The following is a 19,688-nucleotide window of genomic DNA, read 5'->3' as shown; positions in this document are numbered from 1 at the left end:
CTGAAGAGGCATGTGGTAGGGGCTGTGGAGGACGACCCCTTGACAATGAAGGGCATCTCTGTCTCCAGCCCCTCCACCCAACCAGGCTTTGGTGGCCTGAAGAAGGCCGGTTACCAAAAGATTCCCTGGGGCTGGAGCTCTGGGATTTCCCCCCTGACTTCATCACATGACATTCACTAACATGAGCTAAAGCTCTTCGGCTTAATGGCATCAAAGAGATCCAAAACCATAAAAAAAGCCATTTCACACTTTGGTCAACACCCACGTTTATTAATTGTTTAATTGTTATGCCTTGGAAAGAAATACGGGCTTCTTTGTCATGGGATGTTAACTCTTTTATTAACAGGGTTAACATTGTATTTGCTTTGTGGATTTCTCTTTTGAAGTTGTGGATTCAATAAACAACAGCTGGGCTTCCTCAGCTCCTAGGGGACAAGGCAAATGCATTACAGTCATAGAGGGGAGCAGGACAAAATGGAGAACAAGCTTGAAAAAATTTAAGGCAAATGTCACTCCCATAGTCAAGGGAACTGATCAAGCAGGTCTGCATTTCAATGAAAATATATGAAATATTTGTCAAAATAATTAACATCGGTAAAAATTAGAACATGTAGCTTATAAAATGCCTACACAGGTTTGGCAGAAATAGACCCAACTGTGTCATTAGGCTCATAGTACATACAGACACAGGACCATCCACCTTAAGAGCAAGTCTCCCGGTGAGCAGAGGCCAAGCATATTTCAAAAGCAATTCCACAAAATGGGCAGTGATCAGATTAATGATTCAAGGGCTGGGGTTCTATTTTGGTAAGAGGAATTGCTTAAGTCACTGGGGCTCCTTTTGGCTGGCCCCCAGGATGCCCCTGGAGCCCTCCTCAGAAGGTTTTGCATCAGGTAGAGGTGATCATTTGGACCAGGAGACCCCTGGAAACATGACAGAACGTGGTGACAACGGGCACTTGGCGGGACAGTGCGGTGGAGAAAGGAAGGCTCTTCCCATCCAGGTTTGGAATCGGATATTCTAAGACATCGCTGCAATTCCAGAAGTTGCTGACTATGTAGAAATAGATGCTCCATCCTCAGTGGTCATGTATTTTACGCCCCCCAGTCTATTCTATTTACAGTCTGACCAAACCATCCCCAGGCCCCTCTGTGGCAGGAGGGGGTGGGTGGGGAGCAGATGCACGCTTGCCCAGGGCACCCCGTGTGGGGACTGCCCTGGCCTGGCAGGGGAGATTCACGGAGGCTGTACAAAAGCACGGGGAAGAGAGTGATGTGTGAAGCCAAGCATCTTGCCTTTCTGCTTTGGTCTTGAAGATTCAATAAACTTACGGTCCCAGACGCTGCTCCAGAGCTGGAGCTGTGGATTCCTGGAATTCACGTCGTTCCTATTTGGGGTTTGCCAGAAGAACAGAGCCAGCAAGCAGAGTTCGAGAGGCTATCGCTGTTTGAGGGGCATCTCCTTAAGGCCCACCCCCCACCCAGACCGGGTGCTGGGAGATGCCTCAGAAGGACTTTGCTTGCAGGGAGATCAAGCTGTCAGATGCAGGGTCCCCCTGAAACAGGCTCTGGCTGACAGTCTGGAGAAAAGGCGGGTGAACAGATGGACAGGAGGGGCCCTGCCCTCTGCAGTCGGCTGGGGGACTCCTACCCCGCCAGGAGGCACGTGCGGCAGCAGAACTGAATGAACAGCTTCCGTTCACAGAGCCGGTTGGACTTCACCATCTCGCAGAATGTCTCGTCAGCTGGGGTTCCCCCAGGAAAGAGAGAGGAGGGACAGATCAGACTTCGGGGCTTGTTAAGATTGTTCCAACCAGCCCATTTCACTGAGCCCCCTAAGGTGGGCTGGGTGGGGGTTCCCAGAGAAGGTAGGGGCAGCAGCCAGGGTGGCCCTCGCCGTCCTCCCATGACATGTGTAGCCTGGTTTGGCAGAGGGGCCCCGGCTATGGACAAGGGGGGACTCGAGGCAGCATGGAGGGTGGAGGTGGCTACACCAGCCTGGCCTCAGTGCTCCTGCGCATCTGTCTTTCCAGATAACTGTGGTGGTGGCAAACTTAGGAGAAAAACTCTGGGGCCGGGGGAGGGTAGGAGGGCAGGCATGGAAGGGACAGGCATGGAGGCTGCTCCTGTGTCCCAGAAGAACCCCAAACCTAATGAGATAGGAGGAAAAGAGTTGTCAAGGTTAATGCAAAAGAGGAGGGGAAGAGGGATGGAGGCCAGCCCATCCCACCTGGCTGCTGGCATTTGAAGATGCCCTGGCATTGATGATGGGACCTGGGAGACCCTCCTGTGACCACCCCCACTTTTTTGGGCTGGCTAGATAACCTGAGTAGGTGTCATCCTAAAGAGGGAGCTTCCTAGCCTTTGAGAGCACACAATTCTGCAAACCAAAAAGAAATGACCAAACAGCAAGGCAAGGAGGCCACACTGAGGCCTCTGGGGCATGCTGGGTTTGTGCGCTGCCAGGCCGGGCCAGCAACAGCTCCACGGGACCGCCTGCTTTCTCTCCTGCGTGTAAGCTCACAATGCCCAGAGCCGGCCTGCCCTGTTCCTCCCAGCGCCTTGCTGAGCACGGAGTCTTCCTGCCACAGCATGGCTGCTCACAGCTCCCACCCCGCTGTCCAGGCCAGAGCCCTCTGCCTGGAGCTGCCAACCTGGTCTCTGGTCTCCCTCAGGAGTTCATGTCCTCGCAGCCCTTCCTGGTCTCCAGTGGACCTAGGGAACCAGGGCTCATCCACAGCACTGATGTTGGGCTTCCCTGTGGGATGTGGGGGCCTCGACTCTGGGCTCTGAGGCTGAGACCCCTCAGGCCTCCTCCTGGCTTTGATCCCCAAGGTTGGGCCTCTCCTATTATTATTATTATTATTATTATTATTATTATTATTATTATTATTATTATTTTAAAGATTTTATTTATTCATTCATGAGAGACACAGAGAGAGAGAGAGGCAGAGACACAGGTAGAGAGACACACAGGCTTCCATGCAGGGAGCCCGACGTTGAGACTCGATCCCGGGACTCCAGATCAGGCCCTGGGCCGAAGGCAGAGCCAAACCGCCGAGCCACCCGGGCTGCCCCGGCCTCCCCTAAGAGAACTCACATGCCCAGACCACAAGGGCTTATGGAATGAGAGGGAACAGTATAAGAACAAAATCAGTCTTCTGAGTCACCCAACAAATAGACCAGCAGTGGCTTGGTGGCCAGGATGCCTCCCTGGTCAACGTGAGAGGCGTAAAGGGACAGGAGGAAGATGAGAGGTGTCCCCGATGGTCACCCAGAGGAGTGGCCAGCACACCCGTTCAGAGGGACTGCTGTCCCTGCATCTCCTTTTCCTTTCTCTTTGAGCCAGAAGCCAGTGAGCTGAGCACCTCCAAGGACAGCCCCGAGGTCAACCCAGGTGCATCCCCTGGCCCGCCCTGCCTCCCCCGCGGTGCTCACCGTTGCTGCACGTGTGGTTGGTGATGCAAGTGTTCCCCAACAATGTGAAGCCCACCTTACACCTGCTACACTTCCTGCTGGAGCCTTCACAGCTCAGGCAGCTCTCGTCACACCTGTGGGAGGACAGAGGTTCAACAGCTGCTACTTGGGGAAGGGGCCTGACTGACTGCTCCGGGCACCCCTCCTGGAGCCTCCCTGCCCTCCTGCATTGCACCCGCCCTGCAACTGCATCCATCGTGATGGCTTGAGATCCCAGCCAAGCGTCTGCACATCCTTCCTCCCGTCTGAATGCACTATTGCCCTGGGAGGGTGAAGACCATCAGGGCCCTTCAGCAGGAACATGCCCAAGGGCAGCAGGCAGGCCCAGGTCCCTGTGGCTTCCTGTGGCTCCCTGTGGCTCACCAGGACACCTTCTTGGGACACTGTGGCACCCACTCCACAGGTGGTTCCTCAAGCAGTACCAGCACATGCACCCTTGGACAGCTGCCCAGCTCTGATGGCTACAAGGTTGGGACTCAGGGATCGGGTGGGGGCAGACTTGATCCTGAAGTTGGCCTGGGGGACTGCTGTTGCCCATCAGGCTGAGCATCCTTCACAGTGATACCAGTCTCCCCACAGGGCAGGTGGGCAGGGTGAGGCTTTTCCAGTTCCTGCCCCAGAAATGGGACCCAGGGCTCTTTCTAATGAAGAGTACTGTGACCTCAGGGGAGGGTCGGCACACAAGCCGGCAAGCTACATCCAGCAGTTTTACTGGAACAGTGACTTGCTCAACTATATATCATCTGTAGCTGCTCCTATGATGGCAGAACTGAATAGTCGTGATGGAGACCACAAGGCCTGCCACGCCCAGACTACTTACCACCAAGCCCTCTACAGAGAGAGCTTGCCATCTCTGCCTCAGGGCTTGCATCTTCACCTCACCCCCTCTGGTGGGCTGTACCTGCTGCCTTTTCGGAGTCCAGCTCCTGGTGACTGGGTCTCACCGGGCCCTAGCCAGCCATCCACCTTTCCCCCGCCCCCCATGCCAGCTGCGGCCAGAGCAGGCCCTGGAGGTGGCGCTCACACAGGGTGGGAGGTGCATCTGGAGCAGAAACCTGGCTCTGAGGACTCCTGCATCTGCCTTGTGTGGCCAGTTCTTTGCACAGGACATATGCCACCTGCCTAGTCAGTGACTAAATGTCATCAACAAGGCTCCTGTAGACTTCTCCTCAAAGCAGCCTTCTGCTGGGTTCTGATTTCACCTGTGATTCTGCCTGTGTGGAGTACCTGGTGGGTCACGCCCTCGGCCTGGATGAGAGGGGGGTTTTATTCTACTAGTGCAGGGTGCCCCCAAACGAGTTCAGGCCCATAGTCTATACTCATAAATGGGTAAATCCCACGGGCAAACTTGTCCTTCTCATGTCTTTCTCCTATAGCGAGAGCCTGGCCACTACCCCCATATAACCTGGAGGGGAGGGTGGGGCCTGCTGTGTTGGGACCCTGGTTCTGTGCACTTTGGGGAAACCACTAGGGTCTGGTCCATCCTGCTGTACCTTCTGGTGGCCCAGCCACAGATCCCTGGTGTCACAGCACAAGGGATGACTTCCCTTGGGGATCTCTGGCTTCTTCAGATCACCCCTATAGGACCAGAACTAGGGCCTAGCCTAACTATTCAATGGGAGGAGGTGGGGGTCAGTCATCCCAAAGCCTGGGGGCCAGTACTTCCAGGCCGTGGCCACGGGCTGCTTCGATGCAACACTGAGTGGAGCACGCCAAGGTAGAGGACCACCTGCATACGGCTTACCTTCTCCAAATATAAGTTCACCAAGCTCGGGGGGCTCCCTTCTAGCCCCAAGTGGGAATGCAGGTATGTCAGTTTTATATGGCTGTGTAACACATTAACACAAACCTGGCAGCTTAACACAAACACCATTCAGGATCTTCCAGTTCGACAGGCAGAGCCCTGGGCAGGCTCTGAGTAGCTCCCTGCTCAGGGTCTTATGAGGCCCAGGTCAAGGAGTCAGCTTGGCCTGGCCTTGGATGTGGAGGCCCCAGCTCAGGGGAAGAATTGGAAGAATCCAGCATTATGCTGCTCCCAGGGAGGAATGATACCCCTCCAGGTGACACCCCGCCCCCCCCTGCCCACAATTGCCTTGAGGTCCTTGCTTCTCTGAAAGACCCTCTTGGCTCCTTTCTGCCCTGCAGAAAGGCAGGGAGGGGGCTTTCCAAACATCTCTGGTTCTGTCACTTTCTATGGTACCTACATCCCCCACAAAACACCATGGCAACTTTGCCCTGCCAAAATCTGGAAGGACAGGCATGCCCACTGCAGCCCCTCTTCCATGGCAAGGACCATGTCCTCTTCTTTCTTTTTGCCTTCCTGCTGTTCTGGGTGACAGACAGCAAGTCTTGTCACATTTCAGTCTGGGCACAGAATAAAGCAGAAGGCATGCCTGAAGTCTCTGCCCTGGTGATCACCTGGGAGGGGTGGAGAGAGCAGAGAATAGTGGGGAGGACCGGGGGAATGAGAGGCTAGCTTACCCCTCAGGCAAGTGCCCCACCGAATTGCTGTCTTCAGAGAGGTCCTTGCTCCCTCTTCTGGGTCCTCTTACTAAGCTTTGGGGGTCTCCAGTGCCTCTTTTGAGATCTTTGTCATGGACTGTTTTACACTTTGGGCCTCAGCTCCACCAGTCTTCTAGGCATCCTGGTTGCCGACCCAGCAGGCCTGAGTCCCAGCCTGGCTTTTCCACAGAGCTGCCCCAGGCCTGCCAGCAGGGGCTTGCCACGGCACTACTCAGCATCCTAAGGCCCGGAGGAGGCCAAACCCAAAAGCTGCTGCTGTCTGAGTGGGGAGAGGCCCTGCAAAACCAAGCAGACCAAGACTATTCTTCCTAAAGGAGGAATCCACACAGAAGGGGTCTTCGGAGCCAGGGGACTCTAAAGACAGAAGCTTCCTAAAGGCTGACATTTTACCACCTCAGGGCCTTGGGCAGGGCTCCTCCTGGGTATAGCCCCAGTACTGGCCTCCCCTCTCTAACTGAAAGCTTTTCCTCCTGTGGAGGTAAGCACCCAGGAAGCTGCTGTCCTCTGATGTCCAGGAGGAGCTTGGGGGGCTGCCTACCTCCTGCCTTCTAGGCTAGGGAGGCCATAGTTTCTAGGTACCCCGCAGGGGGCTGGGGGCCACGTTCATGGGGATGCCCAACATCCTGTGGGAACCTGGGCGTCTGACAAACGAAAGTGATTATCACTTTCATTCCACACACTTCCTGGGCTGCTGTTCTTAGTACAATTACCCTTGAACCAGTGGGGCTGGTTAAAATGAAACACTTACTTCAGACACACATGCCGAGGACCCTATGCAGGACTCAGCAAGGCTGGGTGAAGGTGGCAAGTTTCCTATTTCAAATCAGCTCAAAAGAGGGGGCTGATGCCTGCACAGATACGTAAATCCCTCAGGACCTTCTTTTGTGAGTCAAAAAAGTGCCAGGATTTGGTCTCTCATGGGCTTACTATGGGGTTTTGTTTGTTTGTTTGCTTGTTTTTGTCTTAAGAGAATAAATTGGAACCCAGAGCAGGTCTCAAACAGCCTGGGGAGGCAACCCCACCACCGGTCCCCAGCCAAGAGGAAGACAGGGCAAGGTCTCCCTAGCCCTGTTGTAATATGTGCCTCCAGGGCTCCCTTGTTTTGAATCTGTTTCAGAAGGAAGGCCCCTCCCCCAGCCCCACAATCATTATCATCAAGGCCACCTTGCAACATCTCATTATTGCTCTTACCCTGAACGAGACAGGCTGCCCTGCCTGTCCTGGGATTTACGTTATGAAGTCCTGAGGTAAGGCAATAAATATTCAGCAAGACAAGAGGACACCCCCAAACAAATGGCTTCTTTTCACTGCTCACGTCCAATGAGAAAGGGAAGGAATGCCACAGGGTTGGAAACCACCACACAAGAATGGTGCACGACGCAGACACATATGGGAAAGGAGAGAGGAGTTACAGTGTATGTTCACTGGCTGCACAGGGAATAATTTTAGAATGAGGACATCATCTGAACCTAAATTTTCTCTATCTAATGTAAAATAAAAAAAAGAAAACAACAACAACAACAACACATGGTTTCCTTAATAACCACCAGTGTGAAGGGTTCCTGGGCTGTGGCACAGAGAGCTCCTGTGGACTTGGCTATGAGGGTGCAAGTACCGCCAGGAAGGCACCTGTGTTTCTGCTTCCTGTCCCATGCCTGGCACTCAAAACTTATTAAATGAACAAAGGAATGAAAGCCACCAACAAATTGTGACCTTGGCCATCACCAACTGCAGAGGTCTCCTCCGTCATAAATGGGTCCCAGTACCCCCACCGTACCTGCTGCAACCTCTGCTGTGGCGTGATGTGGCACCCTCCCCCAGCCCCAGGGAAGAGGCCATCAGACTTGGCCCTCTGGCTGTTCCTTTGCTGGCAGAGGCAACCACCATTGTCTGGCAACTTTTATTTTTAAAGATTTATTCATTTATTTGAGAAAAAGGGAGAGAAAGAGAGAGCATGAGTGGGGGGGGGCAGAGGGAGAGGGAGAGAGAGGATCTCAAGCAGACTCCCTGCTGAGCATGAGACTCAGTGTCACAACCCTGAGACCATGACCTGAGCTTAAATCAAGAATTGGATGCTTCACCAACTGAGCCACCCAGGCGCCCCATCCATTTCCCAGCAATCTTGGTCCGAGCCAGGAAGACCATCTGAAAGGATTACATACCTTCGGCACACTTTGTGGGGCAAGCCCGGCATCTCCTCTGGGTAGAAACCTTCACCACAGGCCGGCACACATTTCCAGTCTTGGAAGTGGAAGTTTGCTGCACAGTGTATACATTCTTCTCTGCTGGGCCCTGGGGGGTTCAGGGATAGAAGCAGATGTCAGGGACCATCCACCTGTTAACACGCTCCGAGCCTGCCACAGTGCCCTGGGGATCTGGGGTATGCTTCAGACACCCCATGTCCACCACTATAGCTAGGGGTCCCAGGTGTCCACCCTATGCCTGCACTGGGCCATCCTTGCCCACATCCCCATTCCATAGGGAGGGATACAGAGATGTGAGCCAAGCTGAGCCTGCTTCCCACTGCCTGTGCCACGTCTGATGGCCCTGATTCCAAATGCTTCCTTGCCCACTTCTTTTTGCTAGAGGCAACCATGTGTGGCTCGGAACAGTTAAAATACGGCTGCACCAAACTGAGACATCGTGCAAGCACAGAATATATACATACTGGATTCCAAACAGTGTAGAAACAGGATAGAAAACTGCTTGTTTATTTTTTATGTTGACTATATGTTGAAATGATAGTATTTTAGGTACACTGGATTAAATAAGATGTTATTATACTTATTTCTGCCTATTTCTGTAGGAAATTTACAGTTGTATCAGTGGCTTACATTGGCAGTTTGCATATTTCTTTTGGGCAGATCACCACTGTAGGATGTGGGAAAAGTGACAGAAGGGATTTGGGGGGGGATGGTGTTGACAAGTAGTTGGTGTGGATAACCAGGACGACAGATAACAAACAACTAAGGGCTTACGGAGTGGGGGTAGCAACTCAAAGAGACAAAACCTCCAAATGAAGGCCCAAGAGTCAAGAGGGAGAACCACGTGGTTCTCATCAGCCTGAGGCAGACATTGGTCTAGAATGAAGAAACTGTGCTGTCTGCTTGCCTACCTGTCCATTTGTTCATTCATTCATTTAACAGCAAGTAAGCGCTGGTGTCTACTCTGTATAGACTCCTCTTCTCCTCTACTCTGAGGAGCACCCAATGGGACATCAGAGAGAGCAGCGATGTGGCCGCTGGCTGATAGCTTAGGGGGTTGAATAGGGGAAAGAAGTCATCTTAGATGCTTAGGTGATCACAGTCCCTTGCTAAACTTCTTCCTCTAATTTCGCTATGGTCTTGGCTGAGGCCTGGCAGCTAAGGCAGTGATATCTGGCTCTCTTCCTGGAATAGCTTCTGGACTTGGCAGGGGCCTCTTGGCTGTGTCAAGGGAAGATTCCCTTGCAGACAGGGGTCTGTCTGCAAAGTGGTTTCACCAGCCCCAATGCTCGGTGCTCTGGCGGCTGGTTTTATCTCTCAGAACCACAATGTTAGGCTTGCAAGGGAATTCTGAGCTCATCTAGCATTGTGAGTGGGATGCAGAAGCAGGAACCCTTAGGGGTCATGGAGCCTCTGTAATGAACAGCTGCCCACCCACCCATAGCCTCCATATGGGATGTCCTCCTTCCTTCACTGTGATGCCCCACAAATGTGTAGGGTTTCTGTCCAGTTTATGTTGTTCTAGATGCAAGATCGCTCCTGTGCTTTGGCCACCCCTCCATCATTTATCTCCAGACAGCATCCAGGATTGGCCATTTGGCCTTTGGAAACCCAGGGCCTCAGGAGCTGTGTGGTCCCTGTGGCCGTCTCCACTGGGGCCTTCCCTGCTGAATCCTGTTACTCACATTGCCCTGCCTTGGCCACTAGGGTCCTCAATGTCTAGGAAAGAATACTAGTTCGTATTTGTACAGTTGACCCTTGACCCAACACACAGGTTGGGGCACTAACCCCTCCATGATGTTGAAAATCTACATATAATTTTGGATTCCCCCAAAACTTAACTACTAATAGCCTACTGTTGACCAGAAGCCTTTCCGATAATATTAAGAGTCAATTACCACGTATTGTGTATGTTATGTGTAGTACAGGCTGCATTCTTACAATAAAGTCAGCTGGAGGAAAGAAAATGTTATTTAGAAAATAATAAGAAGAGAAAATACATTTACCATACTGTATTTATAGAAAAAAAATCAACATATAAGTGGACCCATGCAGGTCAAACCCACATTGTTCAAGGGTCAATTGTACTTAGTTAGAAGTTCAACGTATTAAACTGTAAAGCAATGAATCATATTCAGCTGGGGAAGAGGAAAAAAGTTCTGTAAACAGATGGTGGTGAGGTGCAACGCAAATGTACTTAATGCCACTGACGTGTACACTTAAAAACGGTTAATCTGGTAAAACTTGATGTTTATGGATATTTTGCTGCAATTAAAAAAACCTAATTAAACACAAATTTTCGGGCAGCCCCGGTGGCTCAGCGGTTTAGCGCCACCTTCAGTCCAGGGCGTGATCCCAGAGACCTGGGGTCAAGTCCCACGCCTGCTCCTCCCTCTGCCTGTGTCTCAGCCTCTCTCTCTCTCTCTGGGTCTCTCATGAATAAATAAATAAAATCTTTTTTAAAAACACACACACACACACACACACACACACACACACACATTTTTCTGGACAAACTATTTTCACAATTACCAAAAACTATGAACTTTATAACCCAAAGTCTCTTAAGGATTCTGGCAAATCCCAAGTCTTTACAGGCTTCAGACACTTGAACAGCACCCATAGATCCTAACTTTAACAGCAGGATGGGTTTTGCTTATTCGGGACTCGATACATCATTTGTGGGGCTGACTGCAAAGTGAACATGAGGGGTACTTGCTCAAAAGGCAGAAGAATGTGCCATAAAGGGTACTGATATAACATGCTTTCCTTGCTTCTGCAATCTCTCTATGCAGCTGTCGTGATGCTTTTATTTTATTTTTTATTTTTTTAATATTTTGTTTATTTATTCATAGAGACAGAGAGAGAGAGGCAGAGGGAGAAGCAGGCATCATACAGAGAGCCTGATGTGGGACTCGATCCAGGGTCTACCAGGATCACGCCCTGGGCTGCAGGCGGCGCTTAACCGCTGCGCCACCGGGGCTGCCCTGTTGTGATGCTTTTATCTGCTATTTCAAGCCTTTCTCCCTTGGGCAGAGGCCTGAGGAAGGGATGCCCAAGGTAAGGGCCGACCCTCACAACGACATGGGGTGCCACCCCTCAGCTCATCAGGCATATGCTTTATCCGCTGCTCAGTGCTGACCAATGTGCCATGCCCCAGCTGGGGACAAGTTGAACCAGGTACCTCTCTGTCCCAAAGGTCCTTTACAGCAACCCACAGCTATCAGGCAACTCCAACGAGTCACATCCTCTGTACCAAGACGCTGGGTATGTGGACCAGGAAATTGGCAAGATGCTTATTTCCAGCCAGTCGCCCACCAAATGCCCTGGGGCACTGCCAGTCCCGGATGGAGACATGCCACCAGGCCCACTCTACACTTGTACCCGACCACAACCCTGCCCATGACCATGTCCAGGCCCCTGTCCTAGGGATGGGCAGCAGTAATCACTGACTGGGGGCAGGGAGGGGAAGGCTCAGTGGGCGAGGCCCTTAAGGGGGTGGAATGCTGACAACAGCTACTTCAGACACAAACATCTGATGTGGAGCAAAAAACCTCCAGGCAACTCAGAGCTGAGAAGTGGGGGGTGGACGCATGCAACTCAGGAGCTTAGGAAGAAGCCAGGCAGGCAGGCACAGGGAGGAAGAGAGGGCCACCCCACCCCCTCCTGCCAAGACAGCCTTAGACCTGCACACCATTGAATTAAATGCCTGAAGTGACAGAGCAGCCACTGGGTTGAGATGAGAGAAACTGAGCAACTCTGTAAAGCTGTTTGCAACAGGCTGTCTGGGGATGTGGTAAACGAAAATTGAATTATTGAAATCAAAAGCATTGTAAAGGCACATTTCTGAATTTTACGGATTTGAGTGACTATGAAATTTAAATAAGTAACATTAGCCATGCTCCTTAATCAACCTGGGGTAAACAAGAAGACAAAGGAAACAAAGAATAAAAACGAGAGCAAAAGAGTAAGAGGGCAAAGGGCTAGGAAAAACAACTGAACTGCTGGTGGCTGAGAATGCTTCCAAATGCAGAGCTCCTGCTCCCGTGGGCTTGTCCCAGGAGGGCATCACAGGAAGGCACAGCTCCTGTAGGCTTTGGGGGCACTGGCCTTTGCCACAGCCCCACTTCCTCTGGCACGGCCATGCCTAGGAAGCACAGCCTGCCCACAGGGGGCTCACGTGGCCACAGGGGATGGGGTGGGGGTGGGGGGGCAGGTGGGGGAGGCTGTGCCACTCCTGCCAAGTGCTGGATCAAGAGGGAGGGTCAAGAGAAGACTTCACCTAAAATGTATCCAAGCCCACAAACTCATAATGCACTTCAACATCTAATGCAAATAACTCTGCAAACAGGAAACCCCATAAAACGAACACATTCTCTGCTCTTCTGCATAAAAACGGTGCCTGGGAGACATCTGTGCTATAATCTTTGTAGGAAATTATAATACACATAAAACTGTTTATAGAAGTCTTTTCCTCTTTGAATAAAATGTTCCAAATAAGTGAAGTTAGGTACAAAGAAGAAAGACTATGTTTTTAAAAAGGTTCCTTCACTTCACCACCAGGATCTGCCCCCATTTCTCTGAATCTTTATAGTCTTGCATCCGAGGCAGTGTCTTTCTGCAGAGAGGGCTGAGCTTCAGGCAAAGCAGCTCCTGAGCGGTTCAGCTTCCTTATGTGGCCCCCAAGCATCCGTCTCCTGGCTGGGTTTCTAATGCCTGGAAACCGGGGCTGGCTCATTAAAGGGTCTTAACGATTTTCCTTTATTTTGAATTTTTTAAATTGTGATGAAAGGAACAGAACATCAAATTTGCCATATTAACCATTTTTAAGTGTACAGTTCAGTGGCATGAAATACATCCATGCTGTCAGGCAACCATCACCACCATTCATCTTCAAAACTTTTTCATCTCCCAAACTGAAACTCTATACCCATAAACACTAATTTCCCCCTCCCCCACCGAGTCTCCTGGAAGGGCCCCTATGATTTAATGTTGCAATACCCAGCGAAGCCCTTGGAATCCTAGGGCTTTCCTGGCTTCAGGACAGTTGGCCTAGAGTCCGTGACCCAGGTCCCAACCGTCTGGCATAATGAAAGCAAGGCCCCTCCAGGCGATGAACTCACCCACACAGGTTTGGCAGGTGTGATGGCATTCCCCACATTTGATTAGCTCAGAATCAAAGTAGGTGCCCGGTTCACAGTCTGGAATGCAGCTGCCCCGTGCAAGGCTGTTGAAAAGGGGAAAAAAAAAAAAAAAAAAAAAGGCATGTTTTCATATCCCTTCCCAAATTCTAATTAAATTACAATTTGCCTGCAATCGCCTTTCATGAGAGGAAAGGAAAGTCGCTAAAGCATGGTTCTTTGTGTTACTTGAGGTTCCAAGCTCATGAAAGCAGGGGAAAAGTGGTCCTGAAGCCAGCTGGAGGCCCAGCAAGAAGGAATGCCCCAGACCTGAAAGCAGAACCTCTTCGGAGTCCAGGTGACCTTGGAAATTCCCTGGGGCCTTGGTCCTGGTGCAAGATTACCCGGTGTTTGATACACATGTAGGAAGCTGTCTGCCATTAGACACCAGGGGACAAGTGCTCTGGGGTGTTAGCAAGATCCAGAGAATTCTGTGTTAGTGGTGAGATGTCAGGGGGTCTGAAAGCCTCTAGGCATCGATGGTGGATGCCCGCTCAGGGCTCCAGGGGCCCCTGAGACTGGCAGTTTAATCCAGTCTTTAGTAAGTGATGTTTCCCTTCAAACCCTTCCCACATTTATCCCCCTAAAGAGATGGATGGCCGCGACTCAGCAGCTCGGCTGCTCTCACTGCTTTAACGTGACAGCGATGATTTGAAGCCACAGCTTAAAAGGATATTGGGCAATAAAAGGAAGCTTTCTGTGGATTATGGCTGACGATGTTTTCAGAGTTTGCGTGCCTCTCTGAATGCCTGTCATGGCTGGAACGGCTGCACCAGTCCGTGTGACTACTCTTTGGCAGGCATTTTTGGTCTGTGACACTCTTCCTGACCTGAGCAGCTGACCTCCTTTCCCCTACAGGACCCACAGAACCAGGAAAACAGCTCCTGGGACTCCCCAGCGCTCCCAAGGCAGAGAGCAAGTTCCAGTGGGTTGGACCCACAAAGCTTCCCCACCACCCCCGACACCTGCTTGGGGTTTGGGAGCCCGGGGTGGGGGGGTGCCATCACAGCTGCCTGTTCCAGGCCACCAGCTGTGGCCACCAGCTCAATGCCACTGTTCCCTTTGGAGACCTCCTTCCTTGATTGCTTCATCCTCCTCCTATTAATCCTGCCTTGTCCAGCTAGCGAGTTTACATGACCACAGGCATGATGTGAGACTCTGGGTGGGGGGGGTTCCTGCTTCCCTTTCCTCTCCCCTGACTCCTGGAAGCTTGGGCCATGGACCCTCTTCTGATCTTCTCTGTGACCTGGAGGAGTAAGGGCAGGCTAAGGGGAACCCCATGAAGGCAGCGTCATTACACTTCCTCAGAAAGTCTCTCTCCCCAGTGACTACAATGGGAGCAGTATGATCAACATTGCAGGGTGCCTAGGCAGCAGGTTAAGAATCTGCCTTCTGCTCAGGTCTTGATCTCAGAGTCCTGGGACAGAGCCCCATGTCAGGCTCCCTGCTCTGCGGGGAGTCTTTCCCTCCCCCTCCCCCTCTTTATGCACACTCCTTTGCTCTTTCTCAAATAAATAAAATTTAAAAAAAAATCATTTCAAAGTCCTAGGTTGCTGTGAAGATTTAAATGAGGCAGTATTGATGACAGCACCTGGAATAAGTACTGGTAAAATTTTTCTCATCCCTACTTAGTCCAAAAACATTCAGCTTTGCTGGTGAATTCCAGCTCAGTCAGCATCCTCATCACCTGGGAACCTGTTAGACATGCAGAGTGGCAGGCTCTGCTCAGAGCTGCTGGAGCAGAATCTGCATTTTAACAAGAGCCCTGGTGATTCTTTGCATGCACTTGTAGGGGCGGGGGTGGGGGGGGGAGGGCACTGCTCTCCGTGACCCTTCCCTTTCTTTCCTGGTTCTAGTCCCTGGACTCTGGGTGTGTTCATGGCATAGTTTTGAATAGTATGTTTTCTAAACTCTAGACAGTAACTTGGAGGCAGAGGTAGTATATCTTTGGTTGCATTAAATGGGCTAAGCAAACATTTCAAAGTCTTCCAACAAAAATCATTAACCCAGTAAAATGTTTTTAAAGTAGACGTGTGATGAGCTTGGTGGAAGAGGGAAAACCAGGAATCTAAAAAGCATCCCGAGGGAGCGAGCTCCCAGAGTGGGAAGGAGATACCAGAGCCAGGAAAAAAGATAGTGAAGGCAGAAAATGGAGAGGGGGCGAGGGGCTTTGCAATGGGGCAGACTGGAAGGGGCACAGGAGGGCGTGCCATTACTGGTGCTTAAAAACGGGAGCTCCGTTAGAATCTTCACCTTTCCAGCAGCCACCCTGCTTTATATGATAGGGTTGCTTCTTGCTTTCAACATTCCCCAAGTTCTGCATAAGTGGTAGAGATTTTGCCTTTCCTCTAACTTTCAATTTTAAACATCGATCTCCAAGTGGAACTCTGGTTTCTACAGACTCAGACTCTTTACCCTGAAGGGCTTTGGGCCTTTGCTTTGATCTTTTAGGAAAAAGTCGCCAAAACTTCGTAAAACAGTGATAGAAACAAACAAACAAACACCACAGACACTCTGCTATTCTTCTTCGGGTCTGAAGGCAGGGTTTTACCTGAATCCTTCTTTACAGACAATACATCTTTCTGGTTCATCAACACACTTTTTACAGCTTGGGTGGCATTTAAGGCAATTTTTCTGACCTGGAGGAAAAAGAAGATGAGGAGGAGAGAAGGGGGAAGAAGAGATGTGAATCCATTCTGGGCAAGGAAGACTGGCATTTCAAAGCAGCGTTGATAGAACAGCTTGTCACCGGTGTCCGCCTCCAGGCAGGACGATGGAGTAATAAAACAGCCAGAGGTCATGGCCAGACCGCAGGCCCACGTGTGGGATCACAGGTGTCTCTCCTCTCCTTTCTGGAGTAAATTAAAGCCCTTACACAACCTCGAGGCTTTGGAGGTGGGCCCTTTCCAGAGAAGACACGCTCTGCTTCTGTTTATTTCAACCGGGAACGAAACCAGTTCCTGGCTGATGGAGCAGAGATTAATCAGGTGTAAGTCTTCATAAGAAAAAAAAAGTGACTGGGTGCAGCCTGCAGAGGCCTCACAGCTCTCCGCTGGTGCCTTCACAGGGGACTTTATTGAAGACTTGGTAGTTACAAACACAGACATAAAGGACGCCCATCACAACTAGGTTAATGCTGGGAGAATTTTGCCTGTTATTATCTGGTCTTTCCTTCTGGCACCTCATTGACGCCACCTTGTGTCTGGGCCTGGAAGGGAAGGGCTGCTTGCTACCCCTCTGGGTCCCCGCCTAGGGCCCCCATAGGTGGCATGACACACACGCAGCAGGTGTTCAGGCAGGACACTGGATCACTGAGGGTGGCTGATTCTTGCTTTGGGAGCAGGGTGGGGATGAAGGAACCTCAACCCGGAAAACAGGTCTGGCTGGCAGCCTAGGGCAGGTGTTTACAAAGGCTGTGAAATGCATCTTGCCAGATGATTGGGTTTTTTTCCTCTAAAGACATTCCGGTTATTTGGTGGCTTTGTATGTCTTTAAAGACTTCCTGGCTCCTTCTCTATAGGAGGAACTGTAACGTCATAGGCTGGATCAATGATCCCTCCTGCACAGCAAGGGCCTCTGTGGGAAGGCTGTGACCTACGCAAATCACCAACGTCAAAACAGTAGCTTCTTTGAACTTGAGAACTAGCCTCCATCTGTTTAACCCAGACCCTGTGGCTGAAGCCCTCTTCTGTGGCTTCGGTGAAATGCGGGCATGGGTCCTGGGCCCCAGAGTCCCACCCATCCACCCACCTTCCTGGGCCTGGTGGAATGGCAGGACACCTGGCACACCTGGCTTTGCTGCTCTGAGTTCAAGTTCCACCCGTGCCATTACTAGTTAGGGGCCCTCTGCCACCTCTCAGCTTCGTTTCGCATCTGTAAGACCAGGAAAGCATCACCCACCTCATAGGGGTGTGGTCGCTACCTGTAAAATGTGCCACAAAGATCAATGCATCTCTTCTGAGCCTAATTAACTCTGGCCAGTAGGCTCCTTTTTGTTTTTGGAGAACTGAAAACCTTCTGCCCGTACTCGATTCCCGAGTTCAGCTCAGCAGCTCTTCCTAGGAAGGGCCTTCTCCCAATTTCGACTACCAGGTCCATAAGCTGGTGCCAGATTCCCTCTCTGATCCCAGCTCCGAGAGAGAGGGGGGCTGACTCATCATTCCTACCCACACAGACATGCACTTACTTTCGTCAGCATAAAATCCAGCAGGACAGAACGTCACACAGGTGTTCATCTCCTGATGGTGATAGAACCCGCGGCGGCAGGACAGGCACTGGGTTGGGCTCCTGCCCGAGCAGGTCTCACACCCCTTGTAGCACCGGCGACAGCGTCTTGCTGCTGTGTCCCCAAAATAGCCCAGAGGGCACACGCTCACGCATTTCCTGTGGGAGCAGGAGCCACAAGAGGACCTTTCCAAATCACCCCCACCACTACCCTTAAAGCCCGCAGCAAAGCCGGGACCTGGGGGGCAGGGCAGCTAGCTGGAGAGGAAATTCTAGCTAGCCTCTGCAAATCCCCACCCCTCCCCACCCCTGGTCAGCAAAACTCGGAGGGAAGCAAAGGCCCCAAGGGTGAAGGTTAAATCACTGATGCCCCTTGTCATGGGGAACACATGGAGAGATTCCTAAGTACATAGGAGAGGGTCCCAGACTTGCATAAGATTCAGGGAAGAGTTGCCTTTTAAAGTCTCCCCAGAGGAGGTGCTCGGTGGCACCTGGATGATGATATTTGGCTTTTGGAATATTTACCTCTGGTAAAGCCTCGCGGTTGATGCCCCTGGGGAGCTAGTCTCACTGGCAGTGAGTAAAAGCAGCAGGCTGGCTACCTTCATAAGACGAGGGTGAGTGTGGCTGTGTTTGGGAGCTCTGGGATGGCAGGAAAGTCATGCACGGCCTTGTGTCACCATGTGTGGCCACACCACCAACTGGGCATTCAGGGATGGGAGCCCCCCCCCCAGGCTGGGCCCGATGGGCTTTTAGAACAGTCCTGACCTCTACTGTGACATTTGTCTATAGGTCCCAAGTGGCCAGCCTTGGCATACTCAGGATGACCCATTTTTGTTTAACCAAATGGCTAGAAAACATTTTATAAGCACAGATACCACACTGCCACAGCTTTTGATTTCTCTCTCACAGGCATGAATTACTCATGTGATGAGGACAAAAAGGTACTCAAACTTGGGCAACCTGGGTGGCTCAGCGGTTTAGCACTGCCTTCAGCCCAGGGTCTGATCCTGGAGACCCAGGATTGAGTCCCACATCAGGCTCCCTGCATGGAGCCTGCTTCTCCCTCTGCCTGTGTCTCTGCCTCTCACTCTCTGTGTCTCTCATAAATAAATAAATAAAATCTTAAAAAAAAAAAAAAAAGGAACTCAAACTTATACAACCCCAAAGCAGTAAATCTCAGTGGAATTTCCTTTTCAGGGGGGTATTACATTAATTCATAATTAGGGCACCAGGCTGTGGGGTGCTAAGAACACAGCTGGAAATAGGTCACCTTAGCACCCCTCTGAGGGGCTCCAGGACACGCAGTCAGAAGCCCCAGCACTTTACCTGCTGGTCTTGACGTTCCCCAAGCTGAAGTGGACACAGTTCAGGCACTGGTCTGCTTTGGGGCCATCACAGCCCTTGTCACCACACTCCGGATGGCACATACCTTAAAGAAACAAGCATTTCCTTTCACCCATAGAGATGCTTTATCCATCAAATGCAGTCCCCTAAGACCCTGTGTCTGGGTCTCCCAGCCTCAGAGGGGCAAGAGAAGCTTTCCTGGGGAATGGTGGGGCCACTGAGGCTGCACGACCAGACACTCAGCTGCACGCAGTGCCCACCCCCACAGCAACCTGGCTATGCTGAGAGCTGACCCTAACTCAGCTCTGACACTCTGACCCAGTGTCAGAGGTTCTGATGACTCAAATGGCAGTGCGAGAGAAAGGAAAAGAGCTAGGTGTAGGTGGGGACCCGGATGCACAAGGAGATGAGCAGTGTGAGATACCAGGAGAGAGGTCCAGAACACCCTTCTTCAGGGCAAAACCCTGCATTGGAGGTCGTGATCTTGGGACCAGCCAATTCTCTTGATTTCCAAGGTGAAGGACCAGGCAACTCAGTATGGGGCATTGAGCATATCAGGCAAGCTGCTGCCAAGCAGTGATGACCTGACAGGAATTAAGCAGGAAAAGTGGAGGAGAGGATGCCCTACATGCATTGGTGGGAACAGGATGGATTTGCAAGCTCAAGGCCACCGGGAGCTGCAGTTCCCCGGTGGAGAGGGGATGGGCAGGGCTGGCCTCACACATGGACTGGG

At 51.4% G+C, this 19,688-nt stretch overlaps 1 protein-coding gene across 2 annotated transcripts in view; it reads right to left on the bottom strand.

Annotated features, from left to right (window-relative positions):
• Positions 1-249: 249 nt before the first annotated feature.
• PCSK6 (proprotein convertase subtilisin/kexin type 6) overlaps positions 250-19,688 on the bottom strand; it is a 185,488-nt gene continuing 166,049 nt past the window's right edge. For both annotated transcript variants that reach the window (XM_025438519.3, XM_025438520.3), the window contains 7 exons: positions 18,938-19,040; positions 17,571-17,767; positions 15,936-16,023; positions 13,328-13,431; positions 8,163-8,292; positions 3,439-3,551; positions 250-1,745 (listed from right to left, as the gene is read on the bottom strand). In XM_025438519.3, the coding sequence (XP_025294304.2) occupies positions 1,648-1,745; positions 3,439-3,551; positions 8,163-8,292; positions 13,328-13,431; positions 15,936-16,023; positions 17,571-17,767; positions 18,938-19,040 (833 nt within the window). In that variant the 3' untranslated portion in view covers positions 250-1,647. The remainder of the gene's footprint in view (positions 1,746-3,438; positions 3,552-8,162; positions 8,293-13,327; positions 13,432-15,935; positions 16,024-17,570; positions 17,768-18,937; positions 19,041-19,688) is intronic.

Source organism: Canis lupus, chromosome 3, assembly GCF_003254725.2.
Source record: "Canis lupus dingo isolate Sandy chromosome 3, ASM325472v2, whole genome shotgun sequence".
NCBI classification, from domain to species: Eukaryota; Metazoa; Chordata; class Mammalia; order Carnivora; family Canidae; genus Canis; species Canis lupus.
This window is presented reverse-complemented; position numbering and strand designations above follow the sequence as displayed.